Consider the following 24,423-nt stretch of genomic DNA (forward strand, 5'->3'; position numbering starts at 1 on the left):
ATGATTCGACTGGCTGCGAAGCTTGTCAGCACCTGAAGCCGAAGTCCTGGCTGGCGCGCTGGATGAAACTTTTGGCCCGCTTGTCCAGATTGGCGTTGTCGCCACGTCCGTCTCCTACGGAAGGGTCCAGAAACCGCCGTTTCCGACTTCGACATAGTCCTTCACCGAGGTCCCAGGGGCGTTGCTCGCCCATCCGTAAGTCTTACAGCTTGTCACCGAGGCCTGGTCCCCGTTCTGCGGAGGGCACTTGTTCTCCTCAGGACAGGCAGCCTCGCTCGTTGCCACACTACCCGCAGTTTCCTGGCATCGGGGTGGAGGCCTATGCTACGGCCCTCCAGGCTTCTTTGACCCCTCCTCCTCTTCCTGAGACCTCAGCGGATCCCTTGCCACGTGTGGGGCCTTCTGCGGAGTCGCCGGCGGCTTCGTCCTCGGCGCCGACGAGTTCGGCTTCAGGTTTTGGAGGCGTGGTGTCATCTAGGTATGACCCTACAGGGTTCCCCTCTTCGACCCACGGCGTCTCTGCCTCGCAGCAAACTCCCCAGGGAGTCCCTGTGTTGTCGCCGGGACTCACGGTTCGTCCCAAAGTCCCCCTCTGTCCTCTGGGCAGGCGGCTGCCTTACCGGAGGCTGAGTTGACGCGGTTCAGGTGCCGACAGCTGTCTGCCCTGGTGGCGCCGTGGGTGGTGGCTAGGGTCCGTGGCGCTTCCCAGGGTCCCTCTCGGCCCTCTACGCAGGCGGCTGACTTGGAGATAGTCAGCGCCTTTTCGGCACCGCTCTTTAGCCACCCCAGCTCTTACCCTGCACCATTCCCCTAAAAAGCATGTGGTGGTGGAGGTCGACTCGACGCCCACGGTGCCCTTTCTGGCGCCGGTCAGCGTCGCGCCAGTGGTGGACTCCACGATGCCGTGCCGGTGTCGGGTCCTCGACTTGTCTCCAGAGGCCCCCTCCTCTCCGGAGGGTTGTCGTCTTCTTGTTTCCTCTTCCCCAGAGACAGGACGCTGCATTGTTGCTTTCTCCCCGGCGTCTTCTAGGGAGGGCTCTTCGCCGTCCCTGTGACCACAGCCCTCGCACCCTCTCTTCCACAACTCGCTGTTGGTTGTTCCGCAAGCTTCTCCACCTTCTGCGGAGGCCCCTCAGGCCCTTGCGGGGCTCCGACCTCCTCCCCTCCGTAAGCTTGGCTTGTCGGTCCTTCTGGGAGGCGTTATCCCACTCTTTTTCTAGGTCTAGTGTTCGGTTGGCCTGTCTGTGTGTTCTGTGTGGTTTGTCGTGCCTTCGGGATCCTTAAGTTGGCCCTTCTGTACTGTTGGCTGTTGGTACAGCCCTTTGTTTTTTGTGGCTTTTGGCTGTTGGTAAAGCCGTATAGGTCTTCAAGTTGGGCCCTCTGTGTGTTTTTTGGCTGATTGATAAGCTGTCTGTGGTCCTGCCCGCAGGCCCTTTATGTTCTTCCTCTGCTGCGGGATTCTTTCCCTAAGAGGTGTTCCCATGTTTTCTTTGGGACATGTCATACCCTAAGTTGGGTACTTGTAGCTATTGTATGGCTCTGTCCTAGGCTGGGAGGGTGTGGACAACCCTTTTCGGGTTCCTGGCATTTCCTGGTGTCACTGTATACCGCTGGTGTGGTCTCTTTCGTCTTAGCGCAGCTTGAGCTGCTCCAGGCTCTGTCACTCTCAGTATCCGCTTCATCGCTAGACCGGCTTCGGCATGTCGTCTATGGCGTTGTGTCTTGGTGTTGCCGCCTTCTTGTCCGGTGTTCTGGCCTGGCCCTCTATCCTGTGTTCCAGGGGGAGCTGGGATTCTCCCAGTATTTTTCTGTGTTCTGGTTAACGGCTTAGGTCTGTCCTACGTGTTTCTCCTCTGGATCGTCACACTTCTTTTCGTGGGTCGGTTGTGTCTCTGGAATGACCTTCCTCTGGGGGTTGTTCTAGAGTTCCCGGGCCTCTGCCTTCGACTTGCGCTTGGCATGTTCTGGGCGTACTGCTTCATGGCATTGCCAGCTGTTGGCTGTGCCGCCTGCTCTTTATGGTCCGCCTCCGTGGGCCTTGGTGAGTGCCCTTGAGCTTCTGCTGGAGCTTTGCACGACTGTGTCTTCCTTCTCACGCCTGCGCTTCTTAGCTGGGGTGGCAGTTCCTGCCTTGTCCGCTGTCTCACGGCTGATGCCTGTTCAGCTGTTCCCTTCGATGGGTGTGCGTGTTTTCCGGCGGCTGGTTCTGCCTCTGTTTCTACCTCTTCTCCTTGGAGTTTGGGGTGATTCTTTTCTTCCTTGGTACTCCTCTGGCACTGTCTGTCCTTCTGGGGTTTTTCTGGCGGATGTCCCTTGTACCTTGGATAGGCTTGGGGTATCCTGACCTTCCCTTCGCCTTGTTCTTGCTTCCTTCTGCTTGGTGGGGGCGGGCCGCCCTTTCTGTCCCCTGACACATCCCCTGCTGGGACCCTGTGTTTCTTCCTAGCTGGGGAAGGTCTCTCGCAGACCCTCCTCCCCTCTGGGTATGGCTAGGGTATCTATTCTACGTTAAGGAATCTACAGCTAGTAGTCTCTAACAGATGTACAAGTTACTTGCCTTCGGTAACAATGTGTTCGAGGCATGTGGGCTGCTGAATTCATATCTGTGCATAGATCGCCGCCTAGTGTTGGGTCCGGATGATTGCACATTGTTGTCCTGGAAGAGTCTTTGAAGTATCACGAGAGAGGTAGCTCCTCCCCTGGACTAAAGTGCGCATGGGCATCCTCTTCATCCTCAGATTGTTTTTTTCCCGCCATCGGGTTCGGATGTACTTTCTTACCTCAAGTTCGGAATCTATATAAAACACTCTTTCACAAGGCCAAAAGGCTTTCGGGCGTCAGTATTGATTTTCGTTCGGTGCCTCGTACTTGTTCCAGTTCTTCGAGCCGGACGTCGAAGGCCGCTTGCCTTTTTCGACATCTGAGGCCCCTTCAACGATGGAATGGAGCTCGTTCAATCGATGCCCCGTTTGCAACTCTAAATACCCTCACATCGATGTGCACCCAGTGTGCAATAAATGCCTATCCCCGGACCACGACGAGGCCAGCTGCATAGCCTGTTCTCGGTTCAGGTCTAAGAAAACACTTCGGGGCGCAGCGAGACAGTCGGCGTACAACACGGCGCCCGAGGGCGTCGAGGAAGAGGATCCTGGACAACCGTCGGATCCTGCGTCGGAGCAGAACCCTAACTATGATGAGGATGAAGAAGACTACGTCCATGATGAAGAAGTCGTCGAGGTAGGAGACGACGCACAGGCCATCAGAGCCGTCGATGACGACTCGAGCGATGAGCAAGGCCCAACCGCAGTTGCGGGGCCCGATAATGACACTGTACTTCCAAAGGCTCAGGTCGAGGCATCGCCGGAAGGCCTTAGGCAAGATCTTCATCCACATTCTATAGCCCCGCGTCAAGGCCCTGCTAAGAATATTTCTAAGGAGCCATCGGTCGATAAACCACATTCAGCGGTGAAACCGAAACCAACAGACGCTACATCGAAACCGAAACTGCTCAACAGTCCTCGGATCGACCACTTCGGATTCATCTGATCCTATCACATTTAAGGGTGTCGTCGACCCTTCGGGGTCACAAGGGGGTGTCGACCCGAAGACCGGGGCGCCGAAGCCCGTAACTACGGTCAAGCACGTCGCACTGACGCCGTCGACGTCAAAAGCTGGCGACACTAACAAAGGACTCAAGGCTCAGAAGACTCTCGATCCGAAGCTTCCGGCCTCCAAGCCACTGGTGGTCAAGGCCCTCGAGTCGAAGACCAAAATCGGCCCGACAGAGCATGTCAAGCCAAAGCATAAGAGCGTGCCTACTGCGCACCAAGCGATTGAGTCGACGCAAGGCCACAAACAAGCTAGTGATGAAACAAAGTCGGTCGGATCGAAGACGGAGCCACCTTCGAAGAAGGTCAGCCCATCTCCAATGCTTACGCCACCAATAAAGTACGGACTGCCTCCGACCGCACGACCTAAGGCGTTCGAGCCACAACACAGCACCGACACAGCCAAAAAGGTGCCGGTAGTCTCAAGAAATCAGCCCATAGAAGAGGACATTGTGTTCCAAGCGCCCTCCTATGATAATCAGTTGAAACTGTTCATTGACTCGGATTCTGGCAGACTCACTGTTTACAAAAGGAAAATCGTTCCAGAACATCCTATGGAGTCATACAAGATCCCACTCAAAAAGAAGATGGACTCTGCCACCTTACCTGTTCTTTTTGAGCCTGTAGAGTCCTATGGACAGGAATACACATACTCTCCCACACGTACCGCTGAGGATGTGGGGGAAGGATACAATGAGGATGAATTTAATTATCCTATTTACACTGATCAAGAGGAGTCTCAACCCTGGACTGACCCCGATGACCCTGGTGAGCCACACACCACGCCTGACACTCAGTCCTATACAGTCAAAACCTTGCCTACTGAAGATACGGCTGCGTTTAATGCATTGATTGAAAGGGCAGCCAATAATCATGATGTAGAAATGCACGCTGACCCAGTAGAGGAAGACTTTTTGTTTGACACTTTCTCAACTTCAGAAAGATCAGTAAAGACATTGCCTATGCTAAAGGGTGTCCTTAAACACGCTGGTGACATTTTCAAGGAGACCACAAGGGCAAGGGTGGTGAACCCAAGAATTGAACGGAAATACCGGCCTGCGCCTGTAGACCCTACGTATATCAAGGGCCAGCTCCCATTGGACTCCTTAGTAGTGGCTAATGCTCGTAAGAGGGCAAACTCTCAAACAAGTGGTGATGCTCCTCCGCCGGACAAAGAATCCAAAATCTTGGAAGCTTCTGGCAAACGAGTAGCGGCTCAAGCGGCAAATATTTGGAGACTCTCAAATACACAGGCCCTATTAGCCAGATATGATAGGGCTCATTAGGACACGTTAGAGCAGCTACTACAACACCTGCCTGATGCTTATACGGAGGAAGCAGAAATGCTGATACAGGAGGGGAAGCTGATTTCAAATGCGTCCATTAAATGTGCGCTGGATGCAGCGGACACAGCAGCTAGGGCCATCAACACAAGTGTGATGCTCAGAAGGCATGCCTGGCTACGCATCTCTGGTTTCAAGCCAGAGATCCAAACAACTCTACTCAATCAGCTGGTTAACCCTGACTTTCTATTTGGTCCTGATGTAGACACGACCCTAGAAAAAATTAAGAAAGACACTGAGACAGCCAAATCCACGGGGGCTGTGCAGTCACAACAGTTCAGGGGCGGCTCGTTTCGTCGCTACGGTAACAGGGGAGCCTCTAGAGGTCAAGCGTCACAGCAAGCCCAATACAACAAAGGAGGCACACAGACCACCTATAACAAAAACAATAGGGGTGGATACTGTGGGAACAGCACCAAAGGCAGAGGACGAGGAAATAATAATGCCAGATCCTCCGCCACCAATAAACAATGAGGTCTTGTCACTGACCCCAGACCATATAACACCGGTCGGGGGAATACTTCAGCAGTTCCTGCCAGTTTGGGAAGGCATTACCACAGACAGGTGGGTGAGACAACTTATCCAATACGGCTATTGTCTAGAACTAACCTCCACTCCACCCAACATACCCCCAAGGCACCGTCCTATGTCCACAGAGCACATGCACTTATTGCAGCAAGAGGTCATCTGCATGCTGCAAAAAGGGGCCATAGAACTCGTTCCTTTAGAACAGGGTACAGGGGTGTACTCACTGTACTTCTTAATCCCAAAAAAGGACGGGTCTCTCAGGCCCATACTGGACCTCAGACCCCTGAACCACTACATCTTGTCAGAACATTTTCACATGCTCACTTTGCAGCAAGTTCTACCATTGCTCAGTCAGGGAGATTTCCTAGCAACCCTAGACCTGAAGGACGCATATTTTCACATTCCAATTCACCCAGGACACAGAAAATATCTCAGGTTCACCATAAACAACCAGCATTACCAGTTCAAGGACCTGCCTTTCGGGGTTACTACGGCCCCCAGAGTGTTTACCAAGTGCTTGGCGACAGTAGCTGCGCACCTTCGGAAACAACACATCCACGTCTATCCTTATCTGGACGACTGGCTTATCCAAGCAAAGTCGGCCCAGCAATGTGCCAGCCACATGTCCCGCACAATTCACCTCCTACACATTCTAGGATTTTCACTAAATTTTCAAAAATCTCATCTTCAACCCGCGCATGTAAAACAGTACTTAGGAGCGACAATAAACACTCTGGCAGCAACGGCACAGCCAAAATCAGCAAGAATCAACAGCATGCGATTGCTGATTCAGAAATTCAGACCCCAACACTCACTCCCAGCGCAAGTATTTATGCAGCTGATAGGCATGATGGCCTCCTGCATCTTCATAGTCCCTCACGCGAGGCTACACATGCGTCCGTTTCAGGAGTGCTTAGCAAGACAGTGGAACCAGGCTCAAGGACATCTAAGACCTAGTGTTGGTGACCGGTCGTGCATACAACTCTCTGCATTGGTGGAACACACAAAACCTTTGCAAGGGACGACCGTTCCAAGAGCCTGTGCCACAAATAGTGCTGACGACGGACGCATCTCTCCAGGGCTGGGGAGCGCATGTCCTCCATTATACATACAGTGCAGGGACTATGGTCGACGCAGCAGCAAAAGATGCACATCAAACTACTGGAACTGATGGCAATCTTCATGGCAATGAAGGCGTTCAAATTGCATTTGTGCAACAAGGTCGTTCTGATCCGGACGGACAACATGACTGCCATGTATTACATCCAGAAGCAGGGAGGGACACACACTCCACAATTGTCACACCTAGCTCAGAGCATGTGGAAGTGGGCCATTCAAAGAAACATGTTCCTCATGGCGGATCACCTCCCAGGCAAGGACAACCAGATGGCGGACCTGCTCAGCAGGCACAGCCATCAGATGCACGAGTGGGAGATGCATCCCTCGGTGCTACAACCGTATTTCCAGCAGTGGGGTCATCCAGAGATAGACCTATTCGCCACAAAGGAAAACGCAAAATGCCAAACCTTCGCCGCCAGGTTCCTACACCCGCAGTCTCAGGGCAATGCAATAAAGATGAACTAGTCAGGCAGATTTGCGTACGCTTTTCCCCCGGCACCGCTCATGCCGATGGTGGCGCGCAAACTGCGGCAGCACTCGATGACACTCATCCTAGTTGCTCCAACATGGGCGAGGCAGGCTTGGTACACCACGTTCCTAGAACTTTTGGTGGTGCCTCACCAACGACTGCGACTCACACCCAGTCTCCTGTCTCCTCACTCAGAGCCGTGGAGACATTCAGCACCCAGATCCGCAACAGTTGAGCCTTGCAATATGGCTCCTGAGCTTAGAGTTTGGCTACCTGAACCTGCCCCCTGACTGTATGAACATTGTCAAGGAGGCAAGAAGACCTACAACCAGGGCATGCTATGCGGCAAAATGAAAGCGGTTTGTCATTTATTGTTCCAATAATAACATAAATCCGCTAGATGCATCAACGCAAAACATTATATGTGATTTGTTGCATCTACACAGATTCAATCTGGCATATAGTTCAGTCAGGATACATTTAGCTGCAATGGCAGCTTATCTTCAAAACAGACAGCACCTTTCCCTTTTCAGTTTGCCAGCCATTAAATCTTTTATGAAGGGACTCAAAAGAGTAATTCCTCCCAGACACCCGCCTTCGCCTGTCTGGAATCTAAACATAGTTCTAACCAGACTCATGGGACCACCTTTTGAACCTCTTCACTCTTGTGAAATACAGTTTCTGACATGGAAAGTAGCCTTTCTTGTAGCGATCACATCGCTAAGAAGAGTTAGTGAGCTTCAAGCCCTAACTATTCAGGAATCTTTCATACAAATTCATGCTAATAGGGTAGTGCTGCGTACCAACCCTAAATGTATGCCTAAGGTAGTGTCACAGTTCCACATTAACCAAACAATAGAACTGCCAGTTTTCTTCCCAAATCCTGATTCAGTGGCAGACAGAGCACTGCACACACTAGATGTTAAAAGAGCTCTCCTGTACTACATAGGCAGGACTAAAGATTTTCAGGAAAACTAAGCAACTGTTTGTTGCCTTCTCTCCACAACACAAAGGCAACCCCATTTCCAAATCAGGTATAGCCAGATGGATTGTTAACTGCATACAGATCTGTTATCAAAAGGCTAAACGCACATTAACTGTTCCCCCACGAGCGCATTCCACACGTAAGTTAGGGGCATCATGGCTTTCCTAGGTAACATTCCTCTAGAAGATGTATGTAGAGCAGCCACATGGACCACCATACATACATTTACCAAACACTATTGCGTGGATGTACACTCCAAACAGCAAGCTGCTGTAGGACAGGCTGTTCTTAGAACTCTTTTTCAGACTGCTACAGCTGGCACGGGCAACCGCCGCTAAGGAGGAAACTGCTATTTATTCTATGCACAGATATGAATTCAGCAGCCCACATGCCTCAAACGGAATATGCTACTTACCAGTATGCATCTGTCTTGGCATGTAGGGCTGCTGACATTCATATCGCCCGCCCTCCTCCCCGGTGCGTGTCGCAGCTGTAGCACTCACATTTATTTTCAAGCATGGTCATCACTTACTGTATCATACTCCATCTCTGCCACAATGGCGAAAATGAGGATGGAGAGGATGCCCATGCGCACTGTAGTCCAGGGGAGGAGCCACCTATCTCGTGATACTTCGAAGACTCTTCCAGGACAACAATGTGCAATCATCCGGACCCAACACTAGACGGCGATCTATGCACAGATATGAATGTCAGCAGCCCTACATGCCAAGAACAGATGCATACTGGTAAGTAGCATATTCCATCTGGTAGAGACGATTCTAGCCGCAGATTCGTTCACGACCTGCCCTTCCTCCCCATTCTGCGAGGACCTTCAACTTATTTTTCTGCGTTCGCCTCCCGCTCGGTGGCTTGTCAGCTGCGAGTGTCCTTTTCTTTTCCTCCCTGGTGGGATGCTTTGTGCTGTTAATTGTTCCACCACTTTCTTGCTGGTACTTGGTCGGTTGATTCATGTGTACTTCTGCATCCCTACACCCTGGTTTTTTCAGTGTGGGGGCCTACTTTTTCTCTTCTTCCCTTTTATTTGCTTGGGGTTTCTGACTCCTCTGCAGTTGTCTGAGTTAGGGTCTTTTGGTAGTACCTCAGCCTTTAGCTCTTTCCAGGGGTTGCGACCCACCTTGATGGTGTTGTCGTGGGGTAATTTGCCGTTACTTATCTGTTCCGGACTTGTTGCCCTTCACTGTTGCGGATTGTGATTGCAGACTCTCTATCGCCTGCTATGATGTTTTTCACATGTTTTTCTGCCTCCAGGGAGGATGTTACCTTAGCTTGCAAGGTTGCTCCTCAGTGCGGTGCTCGGCTCTTCCCTACTATGGCTTTCGGGACTTTCGTGCCTGGCACATTTCCACCTGGTGCTGTTCCGCACCTTTCGTTTCCTCCCTTTCCTATTTTCACTGCTCTTTTGCACACTGTTCCCATATTCTCCAGAGTTTTGTTTGTGATGACTCCGCGTTGTGGCGCTGAAAAGTTCTCAGAAGAAAACGGATGTTAGCGAGCCGGGGTGGGGCTTATGTGAACTCGCTGACGTCACGCCCGTGGACGACGTCAGGACGGAGTCACGTGGTACAGCCCCCGTCGCGCAGTGATGCTGTGGCAACGAAAATTTTCCGGATCTAGTCTCCCGCCTTGGGATAATTCTACGTTAACACCTTCCATGCTCATGACGAGCTGAGCTCGTCATGAGGCACGGTGCTCCAGAGCTCATGACGAGCTCAGCTCGTCATGAGCCGGGGAACGGTCACACGCGGGGATAATTCCCCTGCTGTGCTGAGCGTTCCACGGGAACGGGTGCAGCTGTGACGAGCTCAGCTCGTCATGAGCACCGGAGCGCCGTGCCTCATGACGAGCTGAGCTTGTCATGAGCATGGGGGCGCTGTGCGCCCCCCGCCCCCAGCACAGCGGGGGAATTACCTCCCGCAGCGAAGGGGTTAAGGAATCTGCGGCTAGAATAGTCTCGACCAGATACATTGTTACTGAAAGTAAGTAACATGTATGACAGGCCATGCCATACAAATACGACCATACCATACCATGACTACCATATATTAAATGACATTTTAGATATGTATAAGATTATATATAAATTGTAATTATTATTTTCATCAAAAGTTGTACAACACCTATTTTAGAGTAAACGCAGCGCAGATATCTAGGTTGTTGTGGAGTAACAAACCGGCGTGTATTGCGCAGGCTAAGCTAGTGCGCAGCTGGTATGATGGAGGAATAGCGCTCCCAGATAGACAACTTTATTATTGGGCAGCGCAGCTGAAGGTCATCAATCGGTGGATCCATCTACCACGATCGGAACCGGCACTTCAGGCAGATAGAGCGCAATTGGGCGCAGGAGATATGCTGGCTCCACTCTATGAAAATAAAATGGTGACAACACGGTTTGGACCGCTACGACACACCCTTAGTCTGTGGCACACGGCTCAGGCGCGACTAGGCTGGCGAGGAGTGATAACCCAACTCACTCCATTATGGGATGTGAAACGACTGGGGAGGCTCAGGCAGAGTGGCTGAAAGGGGAAATAATTCCCTTCGAGCAGTTACAACAAACGTACGAATTGGCCCCCTCGGAACGATTTAGATATACACATATACGACATGCCCTGATGGCGGTGTTACCAGCAGGCTCAGAGGTCCAGGAGGCATCCCCCTTGGAGGATAGATTGTTAACGGATTACATGCCGAAGAAGGCGACTTCTCTCACCTATCGCAAACTTGTAAATAATTTGCCTGACCCAGTGGGACCCCTAAGAGTTAAATGGGCTCATGACCTAGGCGAAATGGATGACACAGAGTGGCAGGAAGCAAAAGTGTTCCCAGGGGAGGTGGGTATACCCTCAAGACTTAGGTTGGTGCAACTGCGCATATTACACCGCTACTATTACACTAGACGCACCCTACACAAAATTGGAAAAGTGGAGCATCTCTACTGCCTGCGGGGATGCGGAGAGGAAGGTACCTTTTACCACACCATATGGGATTGTCCAAAAATATCAGAATACTGGATTAAAGTGATGCGGACCATCTCACAGGTAGAGAGGGTCTCACTGCTGCCGGAGTCTTAAGCGCTGTTTGTTAAACATATGGGACCCGAACGACCTCACGCGCATTCGACCTTAGTGGCGTGGAGCAAAGATATGGGTGCAGCCATGATTGCAGAGAGAGCGATTTATCGTGCTAGAGGTTGCCCGGAAAAATGGAATATAATGTGGGGTGAATGGAATACATACAGGGGTGAACTTTGTGATCCATTATCGGACTCAGAAGACAGTGATTCAGAGTCAGAGGAGGTCTAAGGGCACAATATTGGAGAAAGAGCGGGGGGTTTCGACTGCTGTAAGATGGCTGATTTTAAACTTGGGGAACTCTGCAAATGTGTCCAGAAACAAAGTGAGTTGCTGTACTGCAAGTTTATATTATGATTTTACAAACTGTATGATTTACATGAAGACGAATAAAAACAGTTAAAAAATAAAGTTGTACAACATGGCCGTCAAAAAAAACACGAGATAGGTGGGGTGAAACTTTTTTTGTCTCTTATAAAAATACATTATTGCTCAAATTTACTAACCCCCCCCCTTGTGAGTCTCTAGTAAAAACGTACCTAGCACTTTGAGGACTAAAGAGGGTCCCCTAGAGACCTCTCACCTTGGCCATGCAGACTGCCACTGCAGCATGCATGGCTTGGTGCAGACAGAACAGTTGAAATGGCACACTGCCACACTGCCATGTCAACTAGCACTGCTAATAGGTAATAGGGTACGCAATGAACAATAAATGAGGCACACCAATTTTAAAAAATATTGTCTTTTAATATGTTAAGGCATCAGAGAGAAATCATTCAGGTAAGTAGGTGTTCGAGGCATGTGGGCTGCTGAATTCATATCTTGCATAGATCGCCGCCTAGTGTTGGGTCCGAACATTTGCACTTTGTTGTCCTGGAAGAGTCTTCGAAGTATCACGAGATGGGTGACTCCTCCCCTACCGTGCGCATGGGCATCTTCTCTATCTTCAGATTGTTTTTTTCCTCCATTGGGTTCGGATGCTAATCCTCAACTCCAACTTCGGAACCAAAACTTTACAAATTTCTAAGGCCAAAAGGCCTTCTACCCCGACGGCATTGTTCTCGTTTGGTAAACCTTTACTCGATATCACTTTCCATCTCGATCCGGTCGTCGACGCTGGCCGTTGGGCCTTTTCAATGCCACGTGGGCCTGCTGCCGATGGAAAGGACCCCATTTAAAAGGTGCCCACAATGTCACTCCAAGTTCCCACATACTGATACTCATACAGTATGCAACAAGTGCCTCTCTCCCGAGCACAATGAGGAAAACTGTCCAGCTTGTGCTCAGTTCCGGTCGAAGAAAACTATCCGGAACAGACGGGCCGCTAGACAAGAAATGCAGCGGCAGGCACCGGAACCGGAGAACATTTTCGATGACTAACATGACCTCCCAGATGCGGCGGACTCCAACCTCGAAATTGTCACCGTAGAAGACCAGTCGGACTCGATGACCAGATCACACCGGGGCAAACCGTGAGTACCACGCCCCCTACCCCGCTTCCATCTTAAGACAAGGCTCCGGTCGAAGCATCGCCTAAAGGCCTTAGCCGAGATCGACAAACCCCTTCAGAGACCCTGCCTTCCGGCTCGGCTCCGAAGACCAAACCCAAGCCTTCTGAGACCCCGGGAACTAGCTACACTATTCCCAAAAAGGCTGCCGAACCAAAAAAGGTTGGCGAGCCAAAGAATACCATCGAAACAAAAAAGGTTGTCGATCCCAAGAGAGTAGTAGACCCTAAAAGCAGTCGAGCCGAAAGTGTCGACCTCCCAAAAACAGGTCGCACTAAAACTCCTGGTGACCTGAAAAAGGCAGCTGAGACGACGAAAAAAACGGTCGATCCGAAAAAGGTTATCGAACCGAAAACACTGGTTGATCCGAAAAAGGCTATCTAACTAAAAAGCACAGTCGATCCGAAAAAGGTCGCCGAACCAAAGAAGGTCTCCGAACCAAAAAAGACGGAACGCGTCGAACAAAAGGGAGTCGCCGAGCCGAAAAAGGTCACCGACCCGAAAACAGCAGTCGAGCCGAAAGAAGCTCCACAGCCGAAGGCCCTTGAGCCAAAGACTCATAAACAGGTGACTAAGCCAAAATCATCGGCGCCAAAACCACGGATAGTTGAGGAAGAACTTTTCCACCCTGATCCAGTGGAGGAAGAACAACCTAAACTGTATATAGACCCTAAAACAGCATGGGTGACAGTTTACCACAGGAAGAAGAGACCTTTGGACACTGATACTTCTTACCCTGTTCCTCCAAAGAAGAAAGACTTTGCAACATCTACCTCAAGGTCTTTCACTCCTCCTCCTTTCTTTTCTGACATGCCTTATGTACCTTACTCTCCTTCACATTATGATGAGACAGAAAACATAGGGGACGATCCTCAAGATAACTTTGAAGACCCTGAGGATCAGGATGTACAGGATAACACATGGCATGACCAAAATGATCCTTATGATACATACGACCCACAACCCATCCCTGACGCCTCTACATATCCTACAAAGCCGTCGCCTACTGACGACACCATTGTCTTTAACCAACTAGTGGATAGGGCAGCTAAATATCACAATGTAGACCTGCACACTGACCCAATAGAAGAGGATTTCCTATTCGAAACTTTTCCTACTTCAGAAAAAAATGTACGTACACTTCCTATGTTAAAAGGGGTACTAAAACACACGCCAGACATATTTAAAGATCCAGCCTGAGCGCGTGTCCTCAATCCCAGAATTGTGAAAAAGTATTAGGCAGCCCCTACAGACCCTTATTATATTAAATCACAGTTGCCTTTGGACTCATTAGTGGTAGCAAACGCTTGAAAGCGTGCTAATTTACAGACAACAGGAGATGCTCCCCCTCCTGACAGAGTCAAAGAGACTAGAATCCTCAGGCAAAAGAGTGGCATCCCAAGCAGCAAACACTTGGAGAATCGCGAACACACAGGCTCTATTAGCACGATACGATAGAGCACATTATGACCAGCTGGAAGGTTTACTACAACACCTCCCAGAACCATTCAAATCTAAAGCTAACAACCTAATACAGGAAGGCAAATTTATAACAAATGCTTCCATTAAATGTGCACTTGACGCAGCTGACACAGCGGGTAGGTCTATTAACATTAGCGTATTACTACGCCGGCATGCGTGGCTACGCATTTCCGGATTTAAAAATGAAGTGCAGTCAACCATCCTCAACCAGCCAGTTAACCAAGACTTTGTTTGGCCCTGCAGTAGATACCTTCTTGGTAAAGATGAAAAAGGTTACTGATACTGCTAAGTCAATGGGCGCACTTCAGTTCCAACAATGTAAATGTACAGGAATTTATATAGCGCAAATCACCGAGCGGTTTCTAAGCGCTTGCTTAGGGAACCCATCCTGGTATTCCCCTGTTAGATAACCCAGGCAGGGTATCCGCAAGGTGAAAGCCAGGCATCCAGCCGCGAGGGGCCGTTGTGGAGATTAAGCAAGCTATTGCCCAGAGTCGCAGAGTGTGAACCCGTGAATCGAGTAGGCACCGGAGTGAGAATTGTCGAGTCCATGGACATTTTAGGACTCAAGACCCCGCCGAGCCAGGAATTGAACCCTGGTCCCGGCCTGACCTCTGCTTCCAGGTCTGCCTCCTCTAACCAGTGAGCCACACTTCTCCACAACAATCCAGAAGTTCCTTTTGTCGCTCCTCTTTTCGAGGTTCAGGTAGAGGCAACACATCACAAACTTCCTCTACATTCAAAAGTAATACCCAGAGCACCTTTAATAAAGGCTCCAACAGAGGAGGTTATAGAGGCAATAATAACAAGGGTAGAGGACGTGGTGGCAACCACACCAGAGCCTCCACCGCAACCAAACTGTGACTTGCTCACACTCCCTCCAGACCGCTCAAAACCGGTCGGAGGCAGACTAACACAATTCCTACCAGTCTGGAACGCAATTACCACAGACAGGTGGGTGAGACAAATTATCCAGTATGGTTATTGCCTGGAACTCACTTCTACTCCACCCAACATACCACCCAAACACCGTCCTATGTCCAAGGAACACGTCACGCTGTTACAACAAGAGGTAACATCCATGCTAGAAAAGGGAGCCATAGAGCCAGTCCCTTTTCAACACCAAGGTACAGGAGTATATTCCCTATACTTCCTTATTCCCAAAAAGGGCGAGTACCTCAGACCAATATTGGACCTCAGACCTCTGAACCAATACATACGCTCAGAGCATTTCCATATGATCACTCTTCAACAAGTACTCTCGTTACTCCAACAAGGCGACTTCCTCGCTACATTAGACCTCAAGGATGCATAAGTTCGCATACTTATACATCCAACTCACAGAAAATACCTCAGGTTCACGATAGGTCAACACTATCAATTCAAAGTTCTCCCCTTTGGGGTAACTACAGCACCAAGGGTTTTCACAAAATGCCTAGCAGTAGTAACAGCACACCTAAAAAGGCAACACATCCATGTGTTCCCTTAGCTGGACGATTGGTTCATAAAAACCAACTCATACGCACAGTGTGCAAACCACACATCCCAGACAATTCAGCTGCTGCACACTCTGGGTTTTTCCATAAATTACACAAAATCACATCTGCAGCCCTCCAACATACAACAATATCTGGGAGCAACAATAGATACCTCAGTGGCAAAAGCATATCCAAATCCAAACAGGATAGCCAACATGCAGTCTCTAATTCACAGATTTCACCCACAACACTCCTTGCCAGCTTGAGTGTTCATGCAGCTCATAGGCATGATGGCCTCCTGCATATTCATTGTCCCTCATGCCCGACTTCAAATGTGTCCATTGCAGGAATGCCTAGCATGGTAGTGGAACCAAGCTCAAGGACAACTAGAAGACCTAGTGTTGGTAGACAGTCGCACTTACAACTCTCTGCAGTGGTAGAACCCACAAAACCTTTCCAAGGGGCAACTGTTCAAGAGCCGGTTCCGCAGGTAGTGCTAACAGACGCATCACTGACCGGTTGGGGAGCCCACCTACTTCAATACACAGAGCAAGGGCTCTGGACAGTCAAGCAGAAGACACTGCATATAAACCACTTAGAGTTGCTAGCAGTATTTCTAGCAATGAAAGCCTTCCAGAAATACTTGTACAACAAGGCTGTATTGATCCGGACGGACAACAGGACAGCCATGTACTACATACAGAAACAGGAAGGGACACACTCTCCGCAGCTGTCTCACCTAGCGCAGAGCATATGGAGGTGGTCTATTCCAAAAAACATCTTTCTCCTGGCAGAACACCTCCCAGGAATAGACAATCAGACCGCAGATCTACTAAGCAGACACGGCCAACAGATAAACGAATGGGAGATTCCCCCTCAAGTCCTCCAACTATTCTTCAAAAGGGGGGGGCATCCAGAAATAGATCTGTTTGCCACAAAAGAAAACTCAAAATGCCAGTCCTTTGCCGCCAGGTTCCCACACCCGTTGTCACAGGGCAATGCGATATGGATGAACTGGTCAGGCAGATTTGCGTACGCTTTTCCGCCAACCCCACTGATTCCATTAGTGGCACGCAAACTAAAGCAACAGTCCCTCACAATGATCCTAGTTACTCCCACATGGGCAAGACAGCCAAGGTACACAACACTCCTAGAACTCTCAGTAGTCCCACACCAAAGTCTGCCCCTATCGCCACAGCTGTTAACGCAGAACAGTGGAGAAATCAGGCACCCAGATCCCAATCAGATGAACCTAGCGATCTGGCTCCTGAAGTCTTAGAGTTCGGATATCTTAACTTGCCTCCAGACTGTATGAACATTATCAAGGAAGCAAGACGCCCAACTACTAGAGCATGCTACGCAGCTAAATGGGAAAGATTAGTAATTTACTGTAATAATACCCAAATCAATCCATTAGATGCTTCCATCCAAAACATGTTATTTATTACATCTTCAAAGAAGAAATCTAGCATACTCTTCCATAAGGCTATACTTTGCTGCTATAGCAACATATCTCCAGAACAGACAACACCTGTCCCTGTTCAGAATACCACCTATCAAAGCTTTTATGGAAGGACTTAAAAGAATTATCCCTACAAGACATCCACCTTCGCCAGTCTGGAACTTAAACGTAATACTTACCAGACGTATGGGGGCCACCTTTCGAACCACTCCATTCGTGCGGATTACAATTCCTAACATGGAAAGTGGCATTTTTAGTGGCCATTACCTCCCTCAGGCGAGTGAGCGAGCTACAGGCATTAACGATTCAAGAACTTTTCATGCAAATACATCATAATAAGGTAGTGCTCCGTACTAACCCTAAGTTCATGCCAAAAGTTATATCAACATTTCATCTCAATCAGTCAATAGATTTTCCAGTTTTCTTCCAAAACCCGCAATCAGTGGCTGAAAGGGCACTACACACACTAGGTGTAAAAAGAGCTCTATTATATTACGTTGACAGAACTAAAGCTTTCAGAAAGACAAAACAACTATTTGTTGCTTTTGCTCCACAGCATAAGGGTAACCCTATTTCAAAATCAGGAATAGCCAGATGGATAGTTACGTGCATTCAAATATGCTATCAAAAGGCCAAGCGCACTCTAACAGTTCCCCCAAAAGCCCACTCAACGCGCAAAATGGGGGCATCTATGGCTTTCCTAGGAAATATTCCACTAGAAGACATATGTAGAGCAGCTACATGGTCTACCATACACACTTTCACTAAACACTACTGTGTAGACGTGCAAGCAAAGCAGCAAGCTGCTGTAGGCCAGGCTGTCCTAAAAAACTCTTTCAAACTGCTGCAGCTGGTACGGGTGACCACCGCTAGAGGAGATACTGCTATACAGTCTATGCTAAGATATGAATTCAGCAGCCCACATGCCTCGAACGGAAAATGCTACTTACCTGTATGCATCTGTTCTTGGCATGTAGGGCTGCTGACATTCATATCGCCCACCCTCCTCCCCGGCGCCTGTCACAGCTGCAGTAATTCTTTCTACATACATTTACATGGTCATCTCTTACTTTTCTATACTCCGTCTTTGCCACAATGGCGAAAAACAATCTGAAGATGGAGAAGATGCCCATGCGCACTGTAGTCCAGGGGAGGAGTCACCTATCTCGTGATACTTCGAAGACTCTTCCAGGACAACAAATTGCAAACATCCGGACCCAACACTAGGCGGCGATCGAAGCTAAGATATGAATGTCAGCAGCCCTACATGCCAAGAACAGATGCACACTGGTAAGTAGCATTTTCCTTTTAAAGGTCCTTTCTTTTCACTTATGGACACAGTGTAATTTCAAAAGCCTGTCCGGGATGAGGGTGTAACAAAGGATGACCTGCTGATTAGCCTCCCCAGGCCGTCAAGCTTCAAAGAGCTGGTGCCTTTGGAATGCGAGTCTGGCTCCCCTCACAGGAGAGGAAGAGCCGCCTTCCTTGTCTTGGACCTTCTTGGCATCTGGACAGGCTGGAAAACCAGCTAGTCAGGCTTGCCACCTCCAGGCCAGTACCACCCCTAATGTAAGCTACATGGAGGTGGATGCGATTTTTCAGAAATAGCCATTTGAGTAATGGCATCCTTAGGAATTCTGGGCTGGTGTTATGCCCACTTCCCACAGGAAGTGGTCATACAGGGGGCGTAGAGACCCCATGGGTCAGTAGCCCATTGATTACTACCCTACACTCTCCTAACGCCCCAAAAATTCAGTATTTAGTGAAGTCCCTGGCACTTCAGAAGCAGATCCTGACTACCTAAGAAGAAAGAGAGTGGAGTGGAGTGGAGTGGAGTGGAGTGGAGTGGAGTGGAGTGGAGTGGAGTGGAGTGGAGTGGAGTGGAGTGGAGTGGAGTGGAGTGGAGTGGAGTGCTGACCTGGTACCAGCCCCAACTGCCTGTCTTCATCCCTCATTGAAAACTGCACAAACGACGACTCTTCCTGCAGCTGTTCACTCCAAAAACTTGGAAAGACTGCCTTCCTTCGATAAAGAACCAAGACATCCCATGGGACAGCGGAACTGTTCCATGCATCTTGTAGCGACTCTAAAGAAAGGATTCTGAGGCTTCCAGAACTGCCAAAACCCAACACCTAAAGCCACCTAAGCACCCATCGCTCCAAACCTGAGGTGAAGTGGGCCAACAGTGCCAACAAGGTCCCTAAGCCCTCCATAGCCTCAGCCATCATGGTTTTCAACCCTTGTAGACCCTCAGACGTCGCTGCAGCCTCTGCAAACAGTGCCCCCCTACTGCTCGCAGTTAGAAAACCAGATGCCTAAAGGCACCTCTGTACCAGTCGCCGCTGTGCCGGGACCAAATGTATCCCCAAGTCCCAGAGCATCGCAATGCCTCGAGTTCCACAGGATCATGATGGCTTACTGAATACATCAGTGTTTAGTACCAAGCTACTCCTTTCAATAAATCCACACTGATACCAGTATGGGATGTGTTGTACCCAGAGGGCACCTCAGAGGTGCCCCCTGAATCCATACCAACCCATATGTCGTCTCTGACCGGCTGTAGGCAGCAGCCACCAACAGACCTGTTTCTGGGCCCCTGTGTGGTCTCTGGGACCAGAAACCATGCACATCCTGGGCAGAGATGTCAGGCCTCCACCCCCTGGATGGGCCAGTGCTCGAAGAGTAAAAGCTTTGAAGGCCTGCTGCCTTTGTAAGGTGACCCCCAGTCTCTTCTGCTCGCAGCATTTGGCAGCCCCTGGTTTACACACCCACTTTAGGTGGGAAAATTCAAAAAGTTCAGTATGGCTACCTCTCCCAACCCTAAGGTGGGGGAAGAGAAGAAGCAGTTTTCAGTCCCTGCCATCTTAATGATGGGGGGGCCCTCCTATTAGGCCTATGCCCTGTCCCACAGGAGGGTGGCGTACTAGGGGGTGTAGTCACACATGGTAAGGTGCCCATTGCCCTACCTGCTGCTCTCCTAAAACGCCTCCTAAATTTAGAATTCAGGTGACTCCCCCAGACCTGACCCTCAGATCCGCAATGACCTAAGAAGAAAAAAGACACTCTGTAGCAGAAGCCAGAAGACCACTGCCTTGGCCCCAGCCCTACCTGCGAGAAACCCCTAAGAGGAATGTCGCCTTCAACAAAGATTCCAATCTCCCATGGCTAGTGGACCTGTCCAGAAGAAACAAACTCCAAAGGCCCCAGGCCCATTCGGATCCTTCTCCCCAGCCCCTCTGCGCCCAACTCCTACAGCCCGAGCCTTAGTGGCTCACTTGTGCAGTGAAGTTTCCCCTGATATCCTGACCTCGTGTCCAGAGATGGCTGACCTCTTCTGCCCTTCACTATTGCCCCTGCAGTGTGAATCCAGAGGCTCCCCCCGACCGTAACTGGCACCGGTAAGACGACTCTGAAGGCATCCCTTTACCTGAAGCCCCTGGGCCTTGGTGAACTGAACAGATGGTGCCCCTACAACCCCCTAATACCCAACTTACCTCTTCTGTCGTTGGTCTTCCTCTTGCAACGTCTGATGTCTGGTCTGCAGCCTCTTTTCCGAAAGAACCCTCATTGAAACGCATTGGGGGCCCAACGTCAAATTTGCACCCTGCACCTGGTGGCTGCCCCTGTCCTGCTGGTGGTTCAGTTTCAGTACTTACCTGGCCTTTGCCGACTTTTTTGGCTCCGAAGACCGACATTGTAAGTTAAATACTTACCTGTATAATCGCATTGTTTTCTCCTTAGGATAACATAGGGCTGTGTGAAGAAATGTCGATTTAAAAAAAAATATATATATATATATTTTTTGTATTTAAGTGAAAAGTATTTTTAATAAAAACATACTTACCTGATTATGATGACCTGAGTCTCAAAGTACAAAGTGGGTATAATTTTATAAAATTGGTCTGAATCTATTTTTTTTCATAAGTCCTGTAGGCTGCTTCTAATGTTCATTTTGTCAGATGTGCCTAAGCTTTTTTGGCAGAAGCCATTACCGAATAGTTTGCTTGACTGCTTGCTGTTGCCCCTTTAAGCCTCTACTCCTGAGGCTAAGCACGATGGTGTTGATGTTAGAGTTTGGCATCATTCATAGTGCCACATACTTTTTAGATTGAACAGTCTTCTAGGTACCTCTCCCGATTATCTGTGGATCCATCTATCTCTGATGTTGACTCAACACAAATTCCATATTTGGGGTCATGGGCTACTATTCGCTTATTTGCTGTAGCTGGTCACATTTCACCAAGCTCCTCTTTTTATACCTTGCAGAGTCACCAATCTGATCATTGGGTGTCCTGCTCTTGTCACGCAGGCTGCTTAGATGTCACTTTCTAATGTGTACAAAGGCATTGGTTCAGGTGCACTGCATTGGCCATCTTGTTTGCTTATGTCTGTCTATAGTCCTCTTATATTGAATTGCTGCCTACCTAGGATCTCCCTAATGTCCAATGCACCCTTCTTTGGCCTCATCTCTTTTTCCATTAAGGTATGGCTTCTATCCCCTAGTCTCATGTCCCCTCTGCCTGAGCCACCTGTTGGTATGCACTTGGTTTGTACTTTCACCACCTCTTCTGGATGTTCTTCTCTGCGGTGCCAGTTTTAACGTTTCTGCTCCTTGGACCTACTGTCGGAGCAGGCATACCATCTGTTCTCAGTCATGCTCTAAAAGAGCTGGTCTCCCCCTCTGTGCATCAGTCTCTCCTCTCAATGGGATGCCCTGTTCTTTCTTCAGACTGTCCTACTGCCAAGTGCATGTTAAATATTACTGAGAAATGCATCCAACTTTAAGAGGCCTATTTATCAGAGCTCCCTATTGCTAAAGCTATGTGGGTTTGGCAGTCCAATATTTGAAAAACGTCTGCAGCCCTATGTAGCTGCGTCCACCATGTTCATGATTGAATGATGATTGCCTTGACCCCAGCCCTACCGCCCTGTCCACACCTCGAACCTGCTCCAGCGAAATCCCGGTGTGTCCTGCAACCAGCAACCTTAAGAAACCTGGAGGACCTGCCTGCCTTCATTCCGAAGACTCAGTCTCCTGTGAACACCGGATTTATTCATTAACAGACTCCAGCGCCGCAAGGATCTGAGGGTTGCACCACTCTACACCAGACACCCATGACCTGAGTTCAAGGGGCCCAACACCAAGAGAAGGTCTCTCCGGCGATCCTGACCCGAGATCAGGTGATCACTGACCTGCCTCAAGCCTCCAACCGACGCCTGCAGCCTCAAACCGGATGGTCCCCCCAACCGCGATCAGGAGCTGGTAAGAAGATCCAACACTAAAAGGCACCCCGGCACCCGACGCCCCTCGGCCTTTGGTGGCCCAACTGACGGTGTCTAACCAACCCCCAGCATCCAAACTTGCCTCTCCAACTGGCGGTCCCACCCAGAAGACCTTCTTCCCAGAACCTGCAGTTCGGCCGCCCGAGTGCCACTGAGGGTGTTCCTTTTGTGCTGGCGTGAATCCCACTTTGCCCGGAGCTTAACCCTAGGACCTTTAGTCCCTCAACTTTGTGGCCTGCTCGTTAGCAGCCACCAACTGGAGGCCCCATATCCCCCATTGGATAACATTGGGCCTCACCACTCTGCTCCTGGCCGACCTAGTACCCCTGAGGGTGTAACAAGAATGCATCCTTGACCCTGGGGGACCCCTGAGTCTAACCCCAGAATACCAACTCTCACAACAAAGTACTTGCCTATTAACCAATAACACTATTTTCCTCCGTAAGGCAACATTGACTGTTTTCCTATGAAGAGTTTCCAAGTGGGGAGCTGGAAAACCTAAGAAATCCTTTTAAAATTGTGCTAAATAACAAAAACGCTTTTATTCACCTGCCCTGCCTTCAGAAGAAAAGTGTCTTCTGTGAACACCAGATTTGTTCACCAAAGAGACTCCAGCTCCCACAGGATCCGTGAGTCTACACCACTTTGCACCCAATGCCCACGGTCCGAATTCAAATGGCCCAACACCAAGAGGAGGTCTCCCCGGCGATCCTGGCCCAAGATACATTGTCCCCTGACCTGCCTCCAGCCGACTCCTGCAGCCTCAAACCGGAAGGTCCCCCAACCGCGACCAGGGGCTGGTAAGAAGATCCAACCCTAAAAGGCACCCTGCACCCGACTCCCCACGGTCTCTGGTGGCCCAACTGACAGTGCCTAGCCAAACTCCAGCATCCCAACGTACCTCTCCAAGTGGTGTTCGCACCCAGAAGATCTTTGTCCCCGAGCCTACAGTGTGTTTGCAAACCGGAGACACCCCATTGAAAGCAACAGGGCTCCCGATACCAAAACAGCACTCTGCACCCAGCTGCCCCAGTGTCGTTGAGGGTGCACCTTTTGTGCTGTCTTGAACCCCCATTTGCCCTGTGCTTCAGTCTAGGAGCTTAGCTGCCACAGCCCAGTGGCCTGCTTGTCAGCAGCCACCAACTGGAGGCCCCATGATTCCCCATTGGATAACATTGGGCCACAGCACTCTGCACCCGGCCACCCTAGTGCAACTGAGGGTGTAACAAAAGTGCATCCTTGACCCTGGGGGACCCCTGAGTCCAACTCCATAATACCAACTCCCACAACAAAGTACTTACCTGTTAACCGATAAAACTATTTTCCTCCATAGGATAACATTGACTGTTTTTCTATGAAGTGGACTTGTAAAATCTATGGAAACCTTTAAAACTAACTAACAAAAACGTTTTTACTTACCTGCTTACAGGAAATGTACCAGAGAAAAGTAATCGGTAAAGTAATCTACTTGACATTCTACTAAAAAGCCTATACAAAGTATATGTACAGTATATCAAAAGCATTGCATTACCAGTAACTCCACTGTAATCAAATCAAAGTACATTTGCAATTTAAACTGTTGACAAACTGCATTACTACTGTAAAATATTTATTACTTATCTGTGCCAGGCTTGCTTACTTCTACAAAACAAAATAACAAAAAGAATATTTTTATACAAAAACAATTGGTCTGAAGTTCAGTCTTTGAGCGTGTGAAATAATTTGCTGACTGAGTGTGTACAACAAATGCTTAACACTGTCCTCTGATAAAGCCTTACTGCTCGACCACACTACCTCAAATAGAGAATGAGGTGCTATCTAATTTACCTCTGCCTACCTTTTGGGTTCCACTGGACTCTGTGAACACCATATCTCACTTTGGTATAGTATATACAGAGCCAGCTTCCTACACCCTTCCATTATTTTCTGTCATCCCAAAATTTCATCACTTATTGATTTGTTTTCAGTTCTTAAATCTCAAGAATTATGGTGAGGATTTCATGATGAAGGAAATAATACTCTTCTAGTTCTTAGTGGTAAATTCACTTAATGGTAACACTGCCCCA

General features: G+C 49.3%; 2 protein-coding genes across 2 annotated transcripts in view; both read left to right on the plus strand.

Moving 5' to 3' along the window:
* Positions 1 to 24,384, plus strand: LOC147666305 (uncharacterized). Its single transcript, XM_086949145.1, is given in 4 exon segments — positions 1 to 24; positions 3,563 to 5,255; positions 13,050 to 13,783; positions 24,325 to 24,384. Coding segments are annotated over 4 exon segments (2,511 nt in total).
* Positions 1 to 24,423, plus strand: part of MARF1 (meiosis regulator and mRNA stability factor 1) — a 508,142-nt gene that overhangs the window by 134,302 nt on the left and 349,417 nt on the right. The gene's annotated exons all lie outside the window — the stretch shown is intronic.

The sequence above is a fragment of the Lissotriton vulgaris genome, unplaced genomic scaffold (genome assembly GCF_964263255.1).
Source record: "Lissotriton vulgaris unplaced genomic scaffold, aLisVul1.2 SCAFFOLD_694, whole genome shotgun sequence".
NCBI classification, from domain to species: domain Eukaryota; kingdom Metazoa; phylum Chordata; class Amphibia; order Caudata; family Salamandridae; genus Lissotriton; species Lissotriton vulgaris.